The sequence below is a fragment of the Prorops nasuta genome, unplaced genomic scaffold (genome assembly GCF_024137725.1).
Source record: "Prorops nasuta isolate Cenicafe-Biocafe unplaced genomic scaffold, Cenicafe_Pnas_1.2 PNAS00011, whole genome shotgun sequence".
Classification (NCBI taxonomy): domain Eukaryota; kingdom Metazoa; phylum Arthropoda; class Insecta; order Hymenoptera; family Bethylidae; genus Prorops; species Prorops nasuta.
Genome location: NW_027116808.1, coordinates 3,149,131 through 3,170,674, shown reverse-complemented (window position 1 = coordinate 3,170,674; position 21,544 = coordinate 3,149,131). Strand labels below are relative to the sequence as shown.

Here is a 21,544-nt window from a genome sequence, read left to right as displayed (position 1 = left end):
GAAGTGTCTCTTGTTTATTAACAAAAAACAACCACAACGGGAAGCATTTTCACATAGCTACAATATTTTGCGTTAAAAATCTTTATTCTCTTTATTCGCAGTCAAAAGCTTATAGCGAGTCCACTTGACTCGTACATAGCCGCAGGTTAAGAAAACCATTTTCTTCGGTACACGATTTTTGTATAAATAGCGATAATGCAAAGATTGAATTCAATGAATAATTATCGATACTTAATCCAACGAAGTTAGCGCGTGTAAGTATATTACTACAATGCAGTGGTGTAGCAGGATCACACTGTTTACAGCTGGAAGGCGAGTGGAGGGGGATATAGATACACGCACCACACGCACACTGTGGAATAAGTATTCGTGTTTTGGCTGTAAAACATGTGAAGTCGAGTACCATTGCTACAACGTGTAAGGCAAAATGTATGTAGTATATGCTATATATAATTACAGAATCTTGAAAAACTGATGAAACGTTCGCGAGAAAAGCTATGTAGCTGATATATAATAATTTATAGCGCTTAAAATCAGTTCATTGAATTCAACCAGCGTGTCCGTTCGCCGATAGTAATTCTATATATATATCGCTAACAATTCTTGCAATGTATAATAAATAAGATGTAAAAAGAGGCGCGTGCCTCCGATAATACAAATAGGAAGATTACAATTGTTATATAAAAAATGTACAAAGTGGCAGCCTGCAAGTTATCGAGCAGAATTTTCAGGATTGACCTTAATGGTAACGCGATTGCCAAGGGCAGAGGCCAATCTGTCCACGCTGGACTGTGGAAGCTTTCCAGGCTCAGGATTCGTTGTTTCGGAGTTGTAACTCGCATCGGGAACTGGTTTAGGAGCCAGTTGATTATCCTGTAAAAAAATGTAAAAATTTATAAATTTAAGGTAAAATAACTTAACAATTAGAATTTATTATCAACCAACCGAATTCACAGCTTCAGTCTTTCTCCTCAGGTTTGATCTCTGCAAAGTTGCAACCAACTCGTTCTGCAGTCTGGAGACCACAGGAGCGTTGGTAGATTCTTCGTTTGCTACAGGATTCTTCACTTCCGGTTTGACCTGCTGCTGCTGGCCAAGGAAATCAAGCTTCGCCGGTTGTTTGCTCTCGCCAACGTAGGCACCTATCCTGATAGCAACTTTACCAGGATTTTTTGGTTTCTCCTGCAAAGGAGAGGATGGTTTGGACCTGTCCACTTCGTCCTTGCCATTAAATTGCGTCTTCACAGGACTCCTGACTGTCCCATTAGAGGTTCCTCCTGAGAAATATGTTGACGGTGGTTTGGGAACCACTGGAATCGGCGGCTCCTTTAATTTAAAGGACTCGATACTCTGCATCTCCACAGATTCATCAGGAGTGCGTTTCTTCGGTACCGGAAGTGGAGGTGGTACCGGTGGTACCTGTGACGTCACGCTTTGCGCGCCATCTTTCACCATGCGCTTCTCCTGCTCCTGAAAGCATATAGATATAATTTCTATTAAAATATTGTATATATAGCATAATATCTGCGTCTCGAGAATCAAATGTTATAGCGAGAACGTTACGAGCGATCCATTGTTCAACGAAGGTCGTCTCTAATTGGCCAGCATGAGACCGGATGTCAGACTTACGCTGCACTTTCGATTAAATGTTTTCTTAGCTGTTCCGCAATTTATTGCAAATATACTAACGGTGTAAGGCGTCACCGTGACCAGAATGCGTCCCTTACGCGGTGCGTCCTCATCACCGTCCTTCTTCTTGTTCATCAACGTGGACCCTCTCATTATTGCAAACTACGAGATTACGAACGGTCTTCAGCTTCTGCGCATGGTTATCCAACGAGTGGCGAATTCTCAAGCTGCCACAGCAAAATTTCAAGACCCTCACGAGACTGACACACGACTGCTTACGTCGTGTGTTACGTAAGACACTTATTATTTCCGCGTCTATCTTCGCCGAAGAACCAACGTGACGTGCGCAAGGAAGTTACTCGGGAGACACAGACGATTGGTCAAGAACGAAACGATAACAGCTCGAGTGCGATCCTGCGATTTAAAAATCCTTTGACCTTGATAATGTTACGTTATAAAATTTCCAAAATTTTCTTCACGACTTTCCAATAATTGTAAGTGTTCTCCACAATGTTCTCCGCGAATTCTCCACGATTTTCGAAGAAACTAGGGAAAAGCCACGGAGTCGTGGCTTTCGCCAGCGGGCAAAGCTGCGAACTGAGACAGAATGTACTGTGCGTGACTTAAAACGGCGGCACAGCTCGCTATCTCTTCACTGACGTTTTCAACAATATCCTAGTCTATTGGTATTGGTAGCTTCGTACCTGCACGCTCGTAAATGTGTAAGAGTGTGGGTGTAGGTTATTACGACTATCCTCACGAGACATTATAATTTTGGCCCCTTATCTGTTTGCGTTGCCAGGTCTTCGCTCGGGACGATTGTGTAATTAGTAATAACAGCCGTGGCTCTGTTGTACGAGTGAAAAATTCCGAACCACCGTTTTTCTATTTAAATTTCACATTATTCTTGCAGCACAGGAACGGTCGATATAAAACCTACCGTACCATTACTAACAATGGAAAGGCTGCGATTATTGTTACTTTTCCTAAACAGGATACAAATTGATTTCCGTATCCGCGCTTTTTAAAATCCTCGATATGCGAAATTAAAGTTGCGATTGATCCACGTAACCTGGTGGAAAGTAGAGATAAGGGAAAAATTAGAAAATGGCAATTTTTTATTTTAGATACACGAAAGTAAATTTGAAATTTATCCACGTAACCTCAGGTTTAAAGCAGAGATAAGAACAAAAATGAGAAAATTAACAATTGAGACGTATATCTGTAAAATTGTCTATTTTCTTGTTTTTTCTAACATTATTTTTATTGCCTTTTATACAGACAATCAAAATGTAGTTTAAAAAAATCATTTTAGTCCTGAATATAGAATAATAGCTTTTAATGGACCAACAAAATATGAATTTATGCTAATACTGAGCAAGAAGGTACATTCAAAAATATTGTCTCCTGTAAAAAATTCTTTTTTGGGGATTCTCACTTTTGCCACAACATGCTTTAATTTACAATTATCGATAAAAGATTTTAAAGTTGGAATTAATCCACGTGACCTTGAAAACTAGAGATAAGGAGGCAAATTAGGAAATGGGCAATTGAAAAAAAAAACATGGTTAATCTTTCAAGGGAATCGGGAAGTGTGATTGGAAAAAAGTCCAGTGTTTACCAGTAGATTTATAATAATCAGTTATCACCCGGGTAATTCCGTAATAGCATCGGTTAGCGCGCGGTGACTATACATAGAAACTTTCTCCGTTTTCCCTGGACGCCGGCGTTACCGCTTTGTTCCTCATCGAGGACGATGCAATTTTTTCATCGACCCGAACATTCCGCAAATTCGCACGAGAGCTCGTTCGAGCTTTAACCGGCGCAAAAAGTGAAAGTATGAATAATGCATCGGAGCCGTGAACGAGTCTAATTGAGAAAGAATTCCTCGCGCCTAACGATGCAGCACAAGGAAAAAATTTGATCCACCTGGAAAACTGCAATAGTTGCTGAAACGATAGATAAATAAGGTGGATGATTGAGTAAACAAAAAAAATTATATTCCACTGAAAGATAGAGTCGTCATTTATCGACGTTGGCGAGAATTTAATTTACACGATTGATAAATAATGATTTCACTGAAACAGCTGATAACCACGAGTCGATAAAAAATAACAATAAAATTACGTGCACTTTACAGGCAAGGACTCCACGTCAATTTAATCTTATCCGCTTATCCGTCGTTTCGATCGAAACCCACTACAGTTGATACTCCGAACCGTGTCATGGATGTAAAATTTCTGCACCTTGTTAACTTTCATCGTGGTTTCTAAATTATTGCAAAAACTCTTTTTTTCTCTCTCTTACCTGTTCCGATGCTTTTTCCAGCTGCTGCTGTCTCTGCTGGGCATTGTTGAACATTTTTCGATGAGCCAGCTTGAACTCCTCCATCAACTGGAAAGGAGAAAGTGAGGAAGATTGATTTTGCACTGCTGCTTTTTGAATCTGATCAACGTACCTTGTCGTGGGCAACTTTTTGCTCTTGCGACCTCAGGGATTCTGCATTTTGTGGTTTTCTTGGCTCCGGAGGTTTCTCACCAGCCTCTGCTTTCATGATCCTCTATGTAACGTAGGAAAGCAGTGTTTTTATGTGAATTAACACTTTTAATTAAGTATAATAATTGCACTATTCCAGGAGAAATAAAACACTAAACCTGTTGAGCTCGTCTTTGCAATTCCTGTGCTATGGCAGTACTGAGATTAGTAGTGGCTATTGGCGACGTTCGAACGTTTCTGTTATCAGGCTTCAAAATGTTGGCAGCATCTGGTCCGAAGGGGATATTCGAGGGAGGTTCGCAGGATGACGTAGATAAGGATGAAGAAGTCGAGGCTGAATCCTTGCTGCAGGATGATTCCAAACTGGACTCTGTCTCTGTGGATCCTGTGCTTCCCATGGACATTGTGCTACCCATTTGGATGCCCATGGCATTCATGGGTTTTCCTTCTGGAATAAATTAACCAATCAGCAATGGAAGCTGTTAAAAATTCTCTTGCAAGAAACAAAATAAAAATAAAACCTGCTGGCCATTTGTAAGGCAGTGGTGGGGGAGGGGCTGGTGGACAAACAGACTGATGGACTTCTACAGTTGTTATAGTTTTCCTCTCTACATCCACTTGTCTCTGGGGGTCTGGTCTACCATTTTCCTGTAACGAACAATTATTTAATACAATATTTATACAAAAGAGTTTTTTATACGTCCACTAGAATAAATTAATAATATTCCATTACTTTATAATTTTGTGTCTGGTCCCCTGACCCGTCATAAATGACGTCACGTTGTCTTCTGTAAGCCAATCTACGATTCGCCTCTTCTCGAGGATTGGCATCGAAGTCGTGCACTTCGTAATCGATTCTGGGAGCGACTGGGTCGTACAGTGGTTCGCCACTGTTCATATCGTCCTCGTATTCCCCGCTCAAATGCATCGGTTGAGTCGATCCACGATTGTCGTTCTGGTTCACACGAATCACAGTCGTGTTGTTGGGTTTCCTCGTCCATTCGGGGCTCTATTGTAAAAATCATATGGAGTTGCTGAACTGATTCTGTACTAATTTTGTATTTAGTCGAGAACTACCTGATCCAAATGGTTCCATTCGGAAGAGCCACAACTTCCGGTGGACAGAGCCAGAGGACAGCAAATCCTAAAAATGATAGAGAAACTCTATTACAATACTATATACATATATATATATATACATTATAATTCAATGTAGAGGAATGTCCTATGGTAGACCAAACTTTCTCTCGTTGAATAATAATATTATGAGCAATGTGTCTCGAGTTTTGCAAGATTTTCCCTAAAGGAACTCGTTGGTACCGAGTGATATAAATCTAAACTCCACCCATCGTTGAATTTTTACGAGTTTTCTTCTTTTATGGTACACGTTTGATCATGTATAAGAGGGGGAAGGGGGGGGGGGAGAGGTCTTCACCTTGGATTTCTGATGCAACTGTCGTCCTTGGTGTACCTGTGTTGAGGGGAGGAGGGGTTGTGTCTCAGGGGTGGACTGACGATGCTGGAGGTTTCAGAGTCGTAACCACTGGACCCTCGGGCCCAAAGTGGCTCCGGACAGTCGTACAAATGGTTGCTGCTTGGTCTCTGGACGATCACATCTAAAACCGCCGATCCTCGCATCACTTCTATCGCCCTCTCGAATGGCAAATCCGTCAAACGTTGACCATTGCACCAAATTATCACGTCCCCTGCTTTTAATCCAGCTGCCCTTGCAGGACCGTTCTCTCTCGTACCCTAAAATTTAATTTCCTTGTTAGAAGTTGTCACAAATTATATATGTTATACACAGGGTGCTCCTGTGTATCTTGTTCACCCTCAATAATTCTTGATACACGAATCGTAGAAAATTTTGAATTTAAATTACACAAGTATTTTTATTTTCTAAATTAAAAATTAATTGCATATTCTAATTATCGATGAGCTTAATACATATAATAATTATCTTGTACTTTAAACTGTAGGAGTTATTAGAGTGAATTTACTACATAGGCCACGTTGTAAAAAATATTTCTTAGAATCAGTTGAATATTTTATTGGCTACAATTTTATTGAGACAGAAAGAAGTATTTGCTCAGGAAAGAAATATAGTTTTAGTACTGAAATAATTAGTAAAGCCCAAGAAGTATTTGTTTAAAGCAGTTATAATTGCAACCAACTAAATACCTACAATTTTAAATCTCATCACAGAGAGAAAAATATTATGCCACAAAATAACTGTGCACCTGTACAGTGAGTCCTGGAACCACTCCTCTGCAGACTCCACAACCAAGACGTCCTTTCTCGCCAACAAGAATTCGCAATCTGATTTCTGTTGTTGAAGCCCCTCCCAAGCCACCCTCGTTGTACTCCCCGTGCTGTTGTTGTTGCTGTTGTTGCTGAACCATGTGCCACGTGACAGGATCATTCGGGTTGCTTCGCGAATTACAAAGGATTTTATTTTTACATCCAGTAGTTTTCACCTCGACATATACATATATATGTATATACTTACTCTTTAACTGGTATCATTCCAACACCTAAAAATCAAACGATAAATCTTAAAACTCTCGCAGAAAAATTGCAAAAATTTAAAGAAAAAAAACTCACTTCGAATTTTCAACACAAGGACTTGTTGGTTCTTCGCCAGCAGCGCCACTTCCTGGTGAACAGCGTCCTCCACCGGGTAGCCATTGACCCTGATTATCTGGTCCCCAACCTAAAGAATTATTAGCATAATTTCGCAATAATTTTGCACTTATCAATTTCCCAAAAACAAAACAAATTTATAAAATTAGAGAGAGAATAGTATCTTATCAATACCCTCAGTCCGTTTCTATGTGCTTCGCCACCAGGTTGGACCTCGCTCACGTAGAAGCCAGCCGCGTATTCTCGTCCCCCACGCAGGGAGAATCCGAAACCGGAAGCACCTCTTCTCCGTAGGCGAACGTTCCTGGTGACTCCTATCACTGCCATCCTGCCAGCGCCCGATCCCACCAGGTTCCCGGGTCCTCCGCCAATGGACGATCCTGTCCCGGTGCTGGATGCACCCGAGGAATTCGCCCTTCTGCAAAACACAAAAAACTTGTTATTTGCTAGACTCCACCATCCTCTCGTATATTCTATTCCTATTTACGCGTGTTATTATTATTATTATCATTAGTTTCGCAAGGAAAATTACGCAAGTTCTCAATTAAAACTTGATTGACATTGCGTAACGATCTCTGTTAGTTTAATCGATGGGAGCCATAACCGAACATCTCGACATTTCTTTCGTGTCACTTAATTGACTTTATTAATTTCTTTATAGGTATATAATTGAGTGGTATTGATCGGTGTCGAGGAGAAAATATTAAAGTGCGCGCGTGTTTTATATATATAGAAACAGTGCGTTATTTAATTTATGCATCAATGGATATCGATCGGTTTATACAGTGGGAGTCGATAAGTTGATATCGAGAGCCGGAAGTGTTATTATACCGAGCAGCTTGTGCATTGTATAAGAGTCCCCAACAGAAGTTTCTAATGTCAATTCTCCGTCGAGAAAAGAAAACGTGGTGGGTTTATTTTCAAGTATAAATATAATGGAGAAAAAAGTGTATGGAGTTGGAAGAAATGTTTACACTCGGATACTGCATTGCTATACGTATATATACTATTTTCTAGGTAACCGAATAATGCCTGCATTCGACGAATAAATCAATAACAGAAGCGGAAATGTTATTGTTTACGTGTCGCTGTCAATTTTTTTTACCCGCCGTTTTCTCTTTCTCGCGCGTGAAGCAAGCAACTGGTATGAACGGTCAAGCTGGATGCTGTAGGGAGTCACGTGATTAAGGACGTTAAACGCTGAAAATACTTACAAAGTCGTGTGGTTAACAGTCGTAACACTTTCGTGCGCGCGTCAAACAACGACCGATATCGGGCCGTATAACTCGTAACGGTATAGTACGTGTATAGGTGTGTGTGTGTGTAACTTACCTGGAAGTATCGATATGCCCGATCGAATCGCGAAAATTTTGACCTTAGGCCATTAACCCGTGACCTTTTGTCCGAAACACCCACGTGCTTCGGCTGTTACAAGTATCTTAATTGCTTTGGTCCAATTATTTACGTTTTTTAATTTTTTTTCGACCCACCCTTCTCTATTTAGAAATTCATAGTTTTTACATTTTCATTGTACAAATGTTTAATTACTTTGGACATGTTAATTATATTATATTTTTATTGGTTTACCTCCCTCCCCCTCAATTTAGAAATTTATTAGAATGTCGATAGAAAAATTGTCTATTTATTTCCTTGGGTTCTACTAATTATGTTATTTATTATTTTCGATCTTTCCCTCTATTTAAAAATGTATCAGAATCTCAATAAAAAATTGTTTAACCGTTTAATTGCTTGGATTCTATTAATTATGCTATTTATTTTTTTTTATTTACCTCTCAATTTATAAATTTGTCACAGTGTCAACGAAAAAAATGTTCGGTAGTTTAATTGCTTTAATCCAATTATTCATGTTTTTTTCCCATTTATCCCCCCCCCCCCCTCCACAATTTAGAAATTCGTCAGAGTTTCGACAGATCCATTGTCCGACCGTTTCAACAGAATTAGCATACGACCAGAGACTCGTGAGTGGAATACCCAAGATAAGCGTGTAGCGGGATCACTCCCGGAGCTGAAAAAATATGTAACAGCGCATGGCTGTCAAGATTCCTCGTCTCTGACAAATCGTCCTTTCTCTATTATCCCTTTTCAGTGTTTCCAGCGTTTGAACAAACAACGTCCTTCGACCTATGCCTTCTTCCACTTCCGCCATTTTTCAGATGGATCCTCGCGGCTCTCGAATTCTCGCCGCAATTTATGCTAATTACAGCCCCGTCGCGGAGAAAGCTGCCACGAAACACGAGAAAGGTGGACGCCCTTTTGTTTCCGACCCTACGACCTCGTTCCTCGATCAAACACTCCTTTTCCTACGATCGTCTTGTATTTTGTTTTTATTTCGTCTCATTTCTCAGATTATGAAAGTGTTTACGTATTATTCTCACCCTTTCGTGCTTTTTATACTCATTCCTCGATCAAACTCCTTTTCCTAGGATCATCTTGTTTTTTGTTTTTATTTCGTCTCATTTCTCATATTATGAAAGTGTTTACGTATTATTCTCACCCTCGTGTTTTTTATACTCGTTCCTCGATCAAACTCCTTTTCCTAGAATCATCTTGCTGTTTGTTTTTATTTCGTCTCATTTCTTCGATTATGAAAGTGTTTACATATTATTGTCAACCTTTCGCGATTTTTACACTCGTTCCTCCATCAAATACTCCTTTTCCTACAATCATTTTGCTTTTTGTTTTTATTTCGTCTCGTTTCTCAGCGTTTGAAAGTGTTTACATATTATTCTTATCTTTCACGTGTTTTTTATACTCGTCCGGTTTTATTCTTTTTCTCTTTATCGAGAGTGCAACAATTCTTGTGGCACGCGTGGTTTTTGAAACGTATACAGAGTTATGTAGTGCATACAGGGTTTGTATACCTCAGACGCTGCGAAGCGTGAACGTAAGAAAACGTTTATGTTTACATCCGTAAGTATTAATGCTAATTCTACAGTGATTTTCTGTTTATTTCTTTGTGTGTGTGTTTGTGGATTGTTGGGTGACTTGAGGAAAATATATAATATCGTTGAATGAATTTATTTACTGTTATACGAAAACCAAAAAAATAAATAGAATTGTAATTAAACTTGCAGGTGTCGTGTTACAAAAATTCCAGTTTTTTTAATACTTATTTGAATGTAAATAATATGAGTTTTCGAGGTATCTCTATATAAAAATTTAATGTTTCTTATAACATGGCTATACAAATGTAAACGTTTTTACATCTATGCTCCGGGGTGTTTTAAACTTTTAAGTAATAGATCCTGTACAAGGTTCGCCACTTGTGAAATGCCCCGAAGCATGCACGTAAAATAAACGTTTATGTTTATCACCGTAATTATTAAAAATATCAAAATTTTCCATAACACTTTAATGTTAATAATAAAAAGTTTGCAAAGAAGATCTGTGTATAAATTTTATGCTTTTTGTATCTATACAAACCCTTATATACTATAGATAAAACTGAAGAATTCTCGAAAGGTTCAATAGACAACAACAAAATTATCTTCTAATCTTAGATAATAAAAAATATTCATAAAAATTGTTGCACAAATTTAGATAATATTTCTTATTCCTTGCATCTATGCATATCCTTATATACCACAGATGTAAACTGATGGATTCGCGAGAACGTTCGATAGACGAGTATGAGACGAGAGTGAAAGAGGAATAGTGCGATGGAAAAGTGCGGCATCGATGGGTCTGTTGGCTCGGACAGTCATTTAGGTAAAACCGGACGAGCCGGATGAATTCGGCCGTGACGAAAACGAATCTTGTACGAGAAATCTTAACGGGACAGAGAATGGCAGCCATCTTGGAAAGAAAATCTCCTCACTGTAATATTTTTTTATCCGGAAAAATATTTTCTTTTAAACGTCGCGCTTGTATTTTTTTGCGGTGAACGGTAGAGCGTTGATTATTCGACGACGCCGGTAATAATGTTGGGGAAAGAATGTCGATAGAATGCCACGAATAATTTGTTCGTCGAGCCTAACGGTCGCCTTAATGACAGCTACCACTGGTGGATAATACTGCAGTTTATGTAACGTTTTGCTGTTTTATTCGCTAGTGGTATTATATATATATATATAGATATAGAAAATTAATATACTACTATCAAGAAAATTTTGTCTTAATAACAAAAAACAATTCATTCTTTATCATCTGAAAAATATCACTATTTTATCAAACTATTCTTAAAACTTCTTAATTCAAGTAAAATATGATTAATTTAATTAACTTTCACTGTTTTTCATCAAATATTTATTTAGTGCCAAAATATTTCTGTATTTCGTTCTTTTAGACCTCTTTTAGATCAATATTAGGTAACATTAATCTTCGTGTACCGCTCGAAATTTCCATCACTAGAAAATTCGCTTTCGCGCTCTGGAAAACGGTATTTATTAATTTCCCGTTTGTACCTTTCAAACGTGCTTGGAAGATCAATGCTTGTGGATCGCGCAACACTCGTAAATAGCTACTGCTTTACGGTAATTCTCTTCGTAGATCGTCCGCGTCCGAACAGCTATATATCTTGCTAGAATCGTGGGACGAGTTTTTATATGTGTGTCGACCATTGTATTCCTATACTGTAGTTCCAGACTTCCAAAAGGTACGTGCGTGCACTCTAAAATCGACTGTACAAGTACTGCGTTGAACAAAAAGAAAAAACAGTTTTTCGATGTAACGGCCATTTCGAGTTTCTTCGTGTATTTGTGTCACGTGTGATTACTATTTTACTTTCGTGTAAAACTCTAAGATTATCGCTGAGCTTTCTTGTAAGCATTTCTGTGTTTGATCACGTGACTAATTATAATAGGAAAATCCAGGATTTTGGAATTGACTGTACAAGTGCTTTATTAGACGAAAAAGCACATTATTTTATTACAGCTTTCAAATAAAATATTTCCATTCGTGTACGTATTATTGGTGCCACGTATAACTGATTAGACTTTCGCATAAAGCTTTTATGTGCCCATTAACATTATTGCTGAGCTTTTTTATAAGCATTTCTGTATTTGATCACGTGACTAATTATAATAGGAAAATCCAGGATTTTTGAATTGACTGTAACATGCTTTAGTAGAAGAAAAAAGCTTTTATTTTTACTGCAACTTTAAAATAATATATTTCCATTCGTATACGTATTATTAGTAGCATACGTGATTTATTATTACACTTTTGCGTAAAAATTTTACGTGCCTATTAAGATTATTGCTGAGCTTTTTTGGTATTCCTGTGTTTGATCACGTGATCAAGTAGAAAAAGCCAGTATTTTTTGAAACGACTGTACAACCGCTTTATTAGAAAAAAACACATTTTTTACTACAGCTTCCAAATGATACATTTCCATTCGTCTACGTATTATTGGTGCCACGCGTGACTTATTATTACACTTTCGCGCAAAACTCCTGCGTGCCCATTAAGATTATCGCTGAGCTTTCTCGATAATCGTTTCTGGATCGACCTGCAGGCGGCTAAGTAGAAAAAGCCGGGCGTTTTTCTAAACTCTTCATCGACCGATACTCCCCGGCGAGGGATCGATAAAGCCTTCTGGTTTTCTTATGGCATAGTTCGAGTAATCTAAATACCGCCGGGTTTTCACCACTGAACTTTATAAGGAGTGGAAAGTACGGTCGTGAATTCGTCCAATCGGATTTCTCGGTACCGGGTCCTCCCAACAAATTACGATCGAAGGAATATAACATTGCGTAACTCGCGCCAGCAATTAGCACCGAATTAGAACGCGAACATCACAGGATTTTTCCCATTAAACAAACCAGCTTTCACGGCCAAGATAACACATACATGTTTCTTAATTGCAGCGGTTTTCCCTAAGAAACCTGAGACGAATCGATCTTTTGAATTTTATCGAAAAGTTTGATTGGTTGGATAGGCGATTTTTTTATTTAAGAGTTTTGCATGAGTTTTTATTTTTTTTTCTAGTGCAACAATTTTTGTATAATTACTACGATAACCGTGGGCAACTTTGTAATTCTGACTGTTATTGTAGATTTTCATGGGACTGTTAAAGGATAAGGTAATAACTGTTACTACAAAATGATTGTAAAGTGAAAAGTGTAAATTTGTAACGACAGTCTTGGGTTATAAAGGTACCCATAATTATCTTTGTAATTTTAACGAATTTTTTTGTATTTTACGGATGAATAATCATGCATTGGGAGTATTTGTAAAAAAGGTACGAATTGATTTTTGTTCAGTACAATGTTTATTAAATAATATAATATTTTATTCTTCGGATAAGCAATTTTCTATAATCTTGAGGTGTTTCAACGACCTTTCCTATTTGTTTTACTAATAAATAATTGTGCTTTTCGAAGTTTTCCAAGAAAACTGTACACAAACACACACACACATAAAATCATTTTTTATTTAAATTAAATTTGATTAAACTAAAATATATAATCCTTTATATAAAAAATTAATTAATACCCAGATTTTGCCAAAACCTTTACTGTTTCCCCTCAAACGAATAATCGTTCGCGAGTATTATTCGCAAGAAAACTGCGAATCGAAGTTTATTGGGTATAAATTTGATTAAATAATATAAAACATAATTCTTTGTATAAGCGATTAACTAATACCACGATTTTCCAACGACCTTTTCTATTTTCCCTACGGATGAATAATTGTGCGTCGCGCATTAAACTCTGCTCGCCTGCAGAGAGAAGGATAGAAAATGCTTGAGAAAAACATTTCGCGTTTCGCCTGACGTAATCGCTTGTACAACTTTATTCCCATGCCGCATCAGCGTACTACTACTATCTCACAAACACACGCACACACAGACAGATACTCCCCCTTACCAGAGTCTTCCCAATTAAACCGTTTCGCACCTTCGAATTCCTCTTTGTCACTCGGCATTTGCAATTCGCATCCTTTCGATGCACCAACGCGAAAAATAATTCGAAATTGCTCGGCGAATCATTATATCGTTGAATATCAGTGAAGTTTTCTTGGCAATCCTTAATTATGCAACGCGCAGTTCTTCCTCGTTCGGTCCGTACGCCTCGGGAGTTAGCCTGAGTTTTCTCACGCACCCCTCGTTTCCGAATGCACGCCGACATTTGAAACGCTCTGCGCTACGAGAGTCTCGCGCGAGATATTAAAGACTACGATGCGTGCATGGATCGCCTACATTCACTCGAGCCTACCCAAGGAATTTTCATCTCTCCTCTTTTTTCCCGCAGCAGCCTCCTTCATTATCCGACTCTCCGGAAATTCTATATACATTGAGTGCGCGAGTGGCTGGATTCCTCGATCTACATGAGAAACTAGTTTATATATATATATATATATATATATATGCACGGTGCAAGACAGATTACAGAGGTATTATTTGGGTTACTTCGAATAAAAAAATATCCATTATAACTTTTTACTCAAAGAATCCCTAGGGAATCTGTGATTAAAATATTTCCTATTCGTTTGTTGGTCCCTGTATATACAAGGTCCATCTGTTAAAATGCCCCAGATCACTCAAAAAGAAGCGTCTCTTTGCAAATATACGAGATATTATATTCTTGCATATAACCTTTTCGAAACCTCTCACTTTTTGCATTAAAAAAGATTTAATAATAAAATATTGTTAATTTTAATAGTTGCGGAGATGCTCGTCTTCTTTGATCTATGCCCTGGAGCTTTTCAGCCAACGGACCCTATATATTTTAATCTTTCCTCTTCTTCCCCATCAGTCTCCTTAATTTCCTCCCTTTTTAGAAATTCTATATACATAGGTTGCGCGAGTAGCTAGATTCCTCGATCCAAATGAGAAACTGCAGTTTTTATGCATGCATATGGTATATATCTAACATAGGAAACGATCATCTCATCTCGCCCTTGCACGTGCGCTGGTGCGCGTTTCCAGGTGTCTTCCGCGCACTACTTAACACCAAACGCAACCAAGCGTGGTCTATGTACAGTCCGCAGCAGTATTTTCACCATTCGCCAACGATCCGCTTCAAAAATTGCATAATAGCCTCGCGCGCATATCGTTGAACTTCATTCACCCACAATGGCTCGTAGTATCCCCCCCCCCCCCCCTCTTCCTCTTCAAGTAAATTTGCATCAATTTTCCCAACAGCCAATATTTTCTCAATTTTATTCTTTTTTTATAAGCCTCGCTGCAGAATTATTCAGCCAAGTACTGTTACGATAAACCTGCGCTCTACACTGATTCTCATTCTTTATTCTATATATATATATATATATATATATAGGTATGTATATTGACTTCCGGTCGAGATATACACGTCGATTGCTTCACAAGAAATAGCATGGAATTTCTACGATTTTTGCAATTTCGATGCCTCATCTGGTTCGTCAATTTTTTCCAATTAACCGAGCACCACAATCGGCACGATTAATCTTCTTAAGTATTACGGTTCTCGCATCGTTATCAAAGCAGCCAGACAATGGCCCGTTACACAAGTCGGAACTGGTGGCACCGGAAAAATTTCGCGAAATACCCCGGTTAACGAGGATCCCAGAATTGTGCCGAGCTTGTTCTCGCGCGTGTGTTTCCCTATTACGGACGACGCACAATGCTCCGTTCTACAGCTTGATAAAAAGACGACCCGCATAATCCACCAGAGAAATACACTTTTCTAACCTCCTCTCGCGCAGCCATTCGTGGAATCGAGATCTCCGACGTGCTGCGTTTTTTTTAAGAAATTAAAAAGAGGCGGAAAAAAATTAAAGAAAATTTGACGTTAGAAACTCAGCGTTAATATCGAGCAGTTAAAACGCAGTATAACTTTCACCGTGACTCCCTTTATTTTTCCATGAGAGTGAAAAAAGTAGCGATTTTCTTCTTTTATCTACGTGTCGCTCGAGACTATTTTTATTGGAGCAAAAGAAACCTTTACGACTTTTCAAACTGCACCAATAATACATGTAGATGTTGTTTGCAATTTGCGGGAGGTGGATAACTTTCTTTTTCAGGGAGGTTTTGATATTCCATTTAATTATAATTACGAGAATTCTTTTTTCAAACTCTCGTGCAATCGACTTTTTTCTTAAATAAAGCGAAATTGGTAGAAGAAGATATGTTCTGCACTTTTGCTGTTTCGTTATTGAAAAATATAAACATTAATGTTATTCGATGTTACCCAAAAGCGATTAGCTTTCTTTTTCAAGGGCATTTCAGTCTAACGCACAAGAATAATTAGTCATGGCAAATTCGCTTACGGCCACAGGCTTCCAATCACACTTATCACTGGCATTTCTCCTCTCGACTCTCTTACAATTGGTCCTTTCCCAAACGAACCAAAGTCAGAATAGAAATGCAGCATTCTCCATTATTATTGTCTCGTTTCCAAGAAACGACTAATTTGAAAGGCTAATTTGTCGAAAGCGCGCGGGCCAACGTGCAAAGTCGATTTATGGAGAATACAATTTAGCCATTATCGTCGGAGCGAGCATTGCGGAAGAATTTTCAGTCTTTTTATCGTTATCGTTGAAAAAACGCAGAGAGATTTTTAATATCGTTTGCGTAATTGGAGCATTTGGAAATTGGCGGGAACCAATGAGTCTCTCGAGTTGTTCACAATGCGCAAAATATAATAAGATATATATATATATATATAGATTTGCGTTATCTAACGTGGCTGTTTCGAAACTCGAGCGCCTTAAAATTTCCGATGTTTTATGACGCTTCTACGCGTCGACTTGAAGAATTGCTACATTCCGACGATTGTTACTCACTCCGAGCGTTCTTAATGACAATACCGAGTTGCACAAGAGATTCTAGGCGAAAGGTGTGCGCGCACACACACATATACACTGTCTAGCCAAATAAAGCGTATTAATTATAATAAAACATAAATAATAATAGTGAAAAACACCATCAACCTCCTCCAACTGCAGACCCTCGTTGTAAAGCGAGGTGCAGACCCCCGTTGTAAAGCGAGGCAAAGTTGCACAAGATTTTTCCAATCGGTAGCTTTGATCTCGAGAAATCGTTAAACTTCCTGCTGTATAATTCGCAATGCTTCAGGAGAGCTCTGATTAGTCGCGTAGGTCGTTATCTTGATACAAATTGGAAAAAGTAGTAATGAAACGATGGATAAGTACAGCCTAAAGCGACGCAAACAAATTTATGTTAATATCAACGACGCACTTTCAAAATATAAGATTCGATGAGATATATTTCCAAGCGGTTTTTTCGAGAATAAAATCGCGCATGGCTTTATTTGGATGTGTACTAATTAGAAATATAAGTAAGGAAAGAACGTTTAAGTAAAAGATTCGGTGTGATATATATATATATATATATATACATATATACATTGCAGGGCGATATTTTCGAGAGTAAAATCCCGCAGGGCTTTATTTTGATTTATACCAATTGGAAAAAAGTAGCAAACAAAGAACGTTTAAGTAGAACCAAAAGCGTCGCAAGCAAATCTATATAGATAAGAACAGAACAGTTTCAACGTATCAGATTCGACGAGATAAATATATCGCAGAGCGGTTTTTCCGAGAATGGAAAATTGCACGTGGAAAGAAGGATGTGCGAATAAGATTAAGGGGGACAAAGTGAAACTCGTGAGTTACAAGACGTAGCTCGGGGCTTTGACTGAAACTCGTTTCGATATCGGTTAACCACGCTGCGCCTACAACCCGGAAGATCGATTCACCGGAAGTGGTTCACGAGTTCTTGCACGCTATAGAACTTAATATAACTGCTTTGCGTAATACAGCGATCGGACCCCCTCTATTTGCACTTTTCGATTTGATTCTTACGACCAATGAAATTGAAGATTCCTTGCTTCTTTTTAATAGCGAATTGAGTGGTTCGTGTAATGGTGAGCCTAGTCTTGTAACTCAATCATTCAACTTATTCTTTCCCAGAAACCAACAATGTGTTTTGTTTATTAAATTGAGCTCAATCAGTTATTCGTTCTTTGTTTTTAACTGTGTATCGAGTGGCTCGTGTAATGGTGAGCCTAAGCATGCAAAAATCCCTGAGCTTGTTCTTTTTGTAGACCATTAAAGTATTTTTTCTATTATTCCTTTAAAGACAGGAAATTTTCCATTGAAATTGACTTTGTTTTTTGCGAAATTCGACTGTATGTTTAACGCGAATGTGGTCTGTAAAGGTGCTACCTTTACTACTGGTCGATATACCGGCTACTTCCAGCCGCGTAAAGGGTTAAAGTATCTTATATAGTACACTTGACTAAAAATTGTCTTATAAGCACCTCTAGTCATTTATTTGATTAAAAGACGTTTGAAAGATGTATACAAATCACTTGTTTATGTATGGGAAAATATTATCGAAGATTTATTCTTTGCATTTAGCTGCGAATTGAGTAGCTCGTATGAGAACAATCCTAATCCTATACGAGTTGCTGGTCGTATTCTTTTCCCGACACCACTGAAGCATTTCGTTTATTAAACCAAATACAAACAAAGATTCGTTCTTCGTATTCAACTGCGAATTAAGTGGATCGTGTAATGGCGAGCCTAATCCTATACGAGTCACTGGCCTTATTCTTTTCCGGACCAGCAAAGTATCACGCTTAATCCGCACCGCTATAGAGAGTCAGTCGGACCGGTTGCCATTCTAGCAATTCTTCTTCTTCTTCTTTAGAAATTTAAGATCTGCCGAGTTTTGATTTTTTCCATTCACCCTGGGAAGTGTAATTAAACGACGACACCCGATAGTAGCAAGATGCAAACGAAACTGTCGACACTCGGGTAACGTGATAGCGAAATATCGCATTCATTGTCTCTCCTACTATGTATAATAATAAACTATATAGTGTATATACAATGTGTCAATTTAAAAACGTGTACCACTCGCAAAATTCCAAGTACTTATAAAAAATATAAACAAATTCCATAGAGGTATAATTTTCATCAACAATGTGGACATTTTTAATAAGTCAATTTTCTATTAATTTACATAAACCTTATAAACAAGGATAGATCACACACATTGAGAAATTGACGCGTTCTCTCCCTATACAACAATATAAATATACTCAAAATATAGAATTCAACACTAAAATTTTATAAAATTTCACGAACTGTCCGCGGGGGTAGAAATAATCGCTAAAGTCTTAAATACTAAATATTAAAATATCGAGGATGAAGAAAGTTTAAAAATGGACGCCCTATATATAACAATACAATTACAGCAGCAATAATTTTGAATTCAATGAATCTTGATTCCATATTTATACGGGTTGTAGGAGTGACTTCCGGAAACGAATATTGCATAGTTCGCATCGTGCAGACATCCTTTCGAGACAGTGTATTCGATTAACCTGCATTTGACGATCGCGTCACCTGCTTAGTAACCTCGGAACGTTGTCGAATCGGACCAGTCCGCTTTCCTTGAACCTTGGGACACCGCAGTCGCAGCCATTGACCGCGCGCGCGCGCGAGCCTTCTTTCCTTTTTCCTCTCTCGACCACTCCGTCGTCGTCGCGACCATCTCCGATGCACAAACACACGCACACACACACGTACACAACTTTCTGCAATTTTCCAAGAAACCGAATCAACGATTTTCATCTCAGCCCCATAGTGTATACCGCAGTGACTTGCACGGAATTTTAGAAAAAATCGCATTGCTGGAAAAACAGGATTTCACTATAAGAGGCTGAGCGTGTGTGTCGTGGTTCTTCCGTTTTATTTGGAATACACAACCCCCCCTCGTCCCCCTTAGACCTTGTCCGTCTCTTGACGGTCACGAGCCTCTCGCGTTTATTTACGCCAGAAGCTTCTAAATCCTCAGCGTCCCCCGTCTCGTCTCCCTAACCTCCTCAACTTTCTCCCGCACGAGAAAAACAATTTTCATTGCACCGTGCGCACACACCCTAATTTACATACTTCGATTTCGCTCTGATTTTTCTCTACCAGCAAAATTAACCGCTTTCCTCCACTCGACAAAAATCGTGCAGCTAAAACCCGTTGGAAAACACAATCTTTTCGTGTGCAAACCCGATTGTTCTGTTCCACAGCCACAGACAGTAATGTAGCAACGACTATTGTTTTCAAACGTTTCGCAAAGCCATCCTACATATAATATAAAAGCAAGTTTTTTCTGGTTCAGTTTGCTGACGCAAACGTGAAGCGAGACGCCTCATTGTTTCTTATTATAATACAAGAAAAACGTTGTTGTTTCCTGTCAAATATTGTTACATACGCTCGCTATTTTTGGTATAGATAAGAGTCTAATCTGAGAAGTTGCATCTTTTCTCATTCCCTCCCACTGTCACTGTTTATCTCCAACACCATTCTAATTACGAAACTCGCGTACGCTTAAAAGGTTATAGGGAGTCGGTAATATTGTATAATCTTCTCGATTATAACCTCAGAGTTAATGTTATAATAATCATTACAGAAAGCATAAAGAAGTTTCAAAGGAAATATTTGAGAGTAAGAGAGAGAGAGAGAGAGAGAGAGAAAAAGAGGAATGTATAGATAGTGGAGACTGTGGAGAGTGCAGGCGAGTAATTGGTCGAAAGCAAAGCGAGTATCGATTTAACGTTTGGCATACCGGTGCATGAAGGCAGTCGACATGTTACTATCCATAGGGTGGTGCCATAAATCCCAGCTAGGGCAGCGTTGAATTCGCACAGTTTTAACTCGTTGTTTATTGAAAAGCTCCGAGCAAGTAGAAGCGTGTTATCTTCTTGATTGTTATAGATAGAAAAATTACGCGTCAGGCTCGAGTTGGCAACAACGCCTGCGACACCTGCGAGCTGGCAGGTTGAAAGCGACTGGGCCGAGCACTCAGCTCGGAATGCGCACTCGCCGTGTTCCTAGTGTTCCTACCACTCGTCGTCGTCGCTCGGTTTCCATGCTGGAGGTACTGTGGATGGATGGTGCCGTGGTACTCCGTGAAGTGGTGGTGGTGGGCAGTGTGGGGGCATTGCTGGGTCTGCCCTGCCTGACTCGGTTGACTCCTGCTCGTCCTGGTGGTGGTGGTGGTGGTACGCGCATATATATTGCATGTATACAAACAAGCATTATACTCGCAATCATTCATGTACGCCATTTGCCACCACTCGCAAAGCGTTATACCCGTAATCATAAAATTTTCTTCTGCCTTGCTGCAGACATTAACCGTGCTTAAGTGGAGAAATTTTTTCCTTAATAATCACAGTTAAAAAGCTCATAGCTCAAATGTATTTTATCGCTTTAGAAAGGATGAAAGGGAAAAGAGACGGGAGAGAAATACGAAGACTTTTCTTCTGCTTATCTATATAGAGATGTCGTATGACTTTGACCACGCTTCGAAGACTTCAGTTTTCTATTTGAGATTGTTTTTTTTTTTAGAACGTTCGTATTTTTTCCAGTGAAAAAAACGTCGTTTTGTGTTTGCAAGAAGGCGTTGTCTTGGGTATAGCGAAGTTTGGGAAGAATATATTTAACGAAAGAGGGTGAGAAGCATATGGGGTTGCGTGGCTGAAGAAAGAAAGGGGGCTGGAAAGGCACAGTCATCCTTCGTGACAGAACCGAGGGTGACGCATCCTGCTGCTCGCTGGGGAGAGCAAACAAAATTCACCAAAGTCCAATGGCCGCTGAAGCAAGTGGCAATTAGTATTGATCGAAAGCATCGAACGCTTCTCGGCCGTCTGACACCAGCAGGAAATAACCACTTAGCCACGAATCCCTAGGAGAATTGCAAAAACTCGTCCATTTCCTCTGTTTTAAGTGCATCTGTAAAAAAATAGTACGATCCGAATCGTAACACTTTAAATCGCGTTGCTGCGGAAGTAATTGGACGATATTC

The 21,544-nt window shown here is 38.9% G+C and overlaps 1 protein-coding gene across 2 annotated transcripts; it reads right to left on the bottom strand.

Annotated features, from left to right (window-relative positions):
• Nucleotides 1–66: 66 nt before the first annotated feature.
• LOC136777344 (uncharacterized) lies at nucleotides 67–20,617 on the bottom strand. 2 transcript variants are annotated; one of them, XM_066733557.1, is made up of 14 exons: nucleotides 20,306–20,611; nucleotides 6,943–7,186; nucleotides 6,730–6,838; nucleotides 6,635–6,659; nucleotides 6,366–6,555; nucleotides 5,561–5,877; nucleotides 5,203–5,269; nucleotides 4,859–5,134; nucleotides 4,647–4,773; nucleotides 4,284–4,573; nucleotides 4,088–4,189; nucleotides 3,937–4,023; nucleotides 946–1,470; nucleotides 67–873 (listed from the first exon to the last, which is right to left on the bottom strand). In XM_066733557.1, the coding sequence occupies exons 1-14, from the start codon at nucleotides 20,338–20,340 to the stop codon at nucleotides 712–714; spliced, it is 2,556 nt and encodes an 851-aa protein (XP_066589654.1). In that variant the 5' UTR covers nucleotides 20,341–20,611; the 3' UTR covers nucleotides 67–711. The 2 variants fall into 2 exon arrangements, with proteins under 2 accessions (XP_066589654.1, XP_066589655.1); XM_066733558.1 differs by having other exon boundaries at nucleotides 712–873; nucleotides 955–1,470; nucleotides 20,306–20,617.
• Between the last annotated feature and the right edge of the window lie 927 nt (nucleotides 20,618–21,544).

Excerpts from the sequence above, each read along its gene's own strand:
- LOC136777344 (XM_066733557.1), bottom strand. The coding sequence starts at position 20,340 with ATGGATAGTAACATGTCGACTGCCTTCATGCACCG. Across the intron at positions 5,270-5,560 it reads AGTTGCATCAGAAATCCAAG|GATTTGCTGTCCTCTGGCTC; the intron begins GTGAAGACCTCT and ends TATCATTTTTAG. Across the intron at positions 1,471-3,936 it reads TGGAAAAAGCATCGGAACAG|GAGCAGGAGAAGCGCATGGT; the intron begins GTAAGAGAGAGA and ends ATATGCTTTCAG.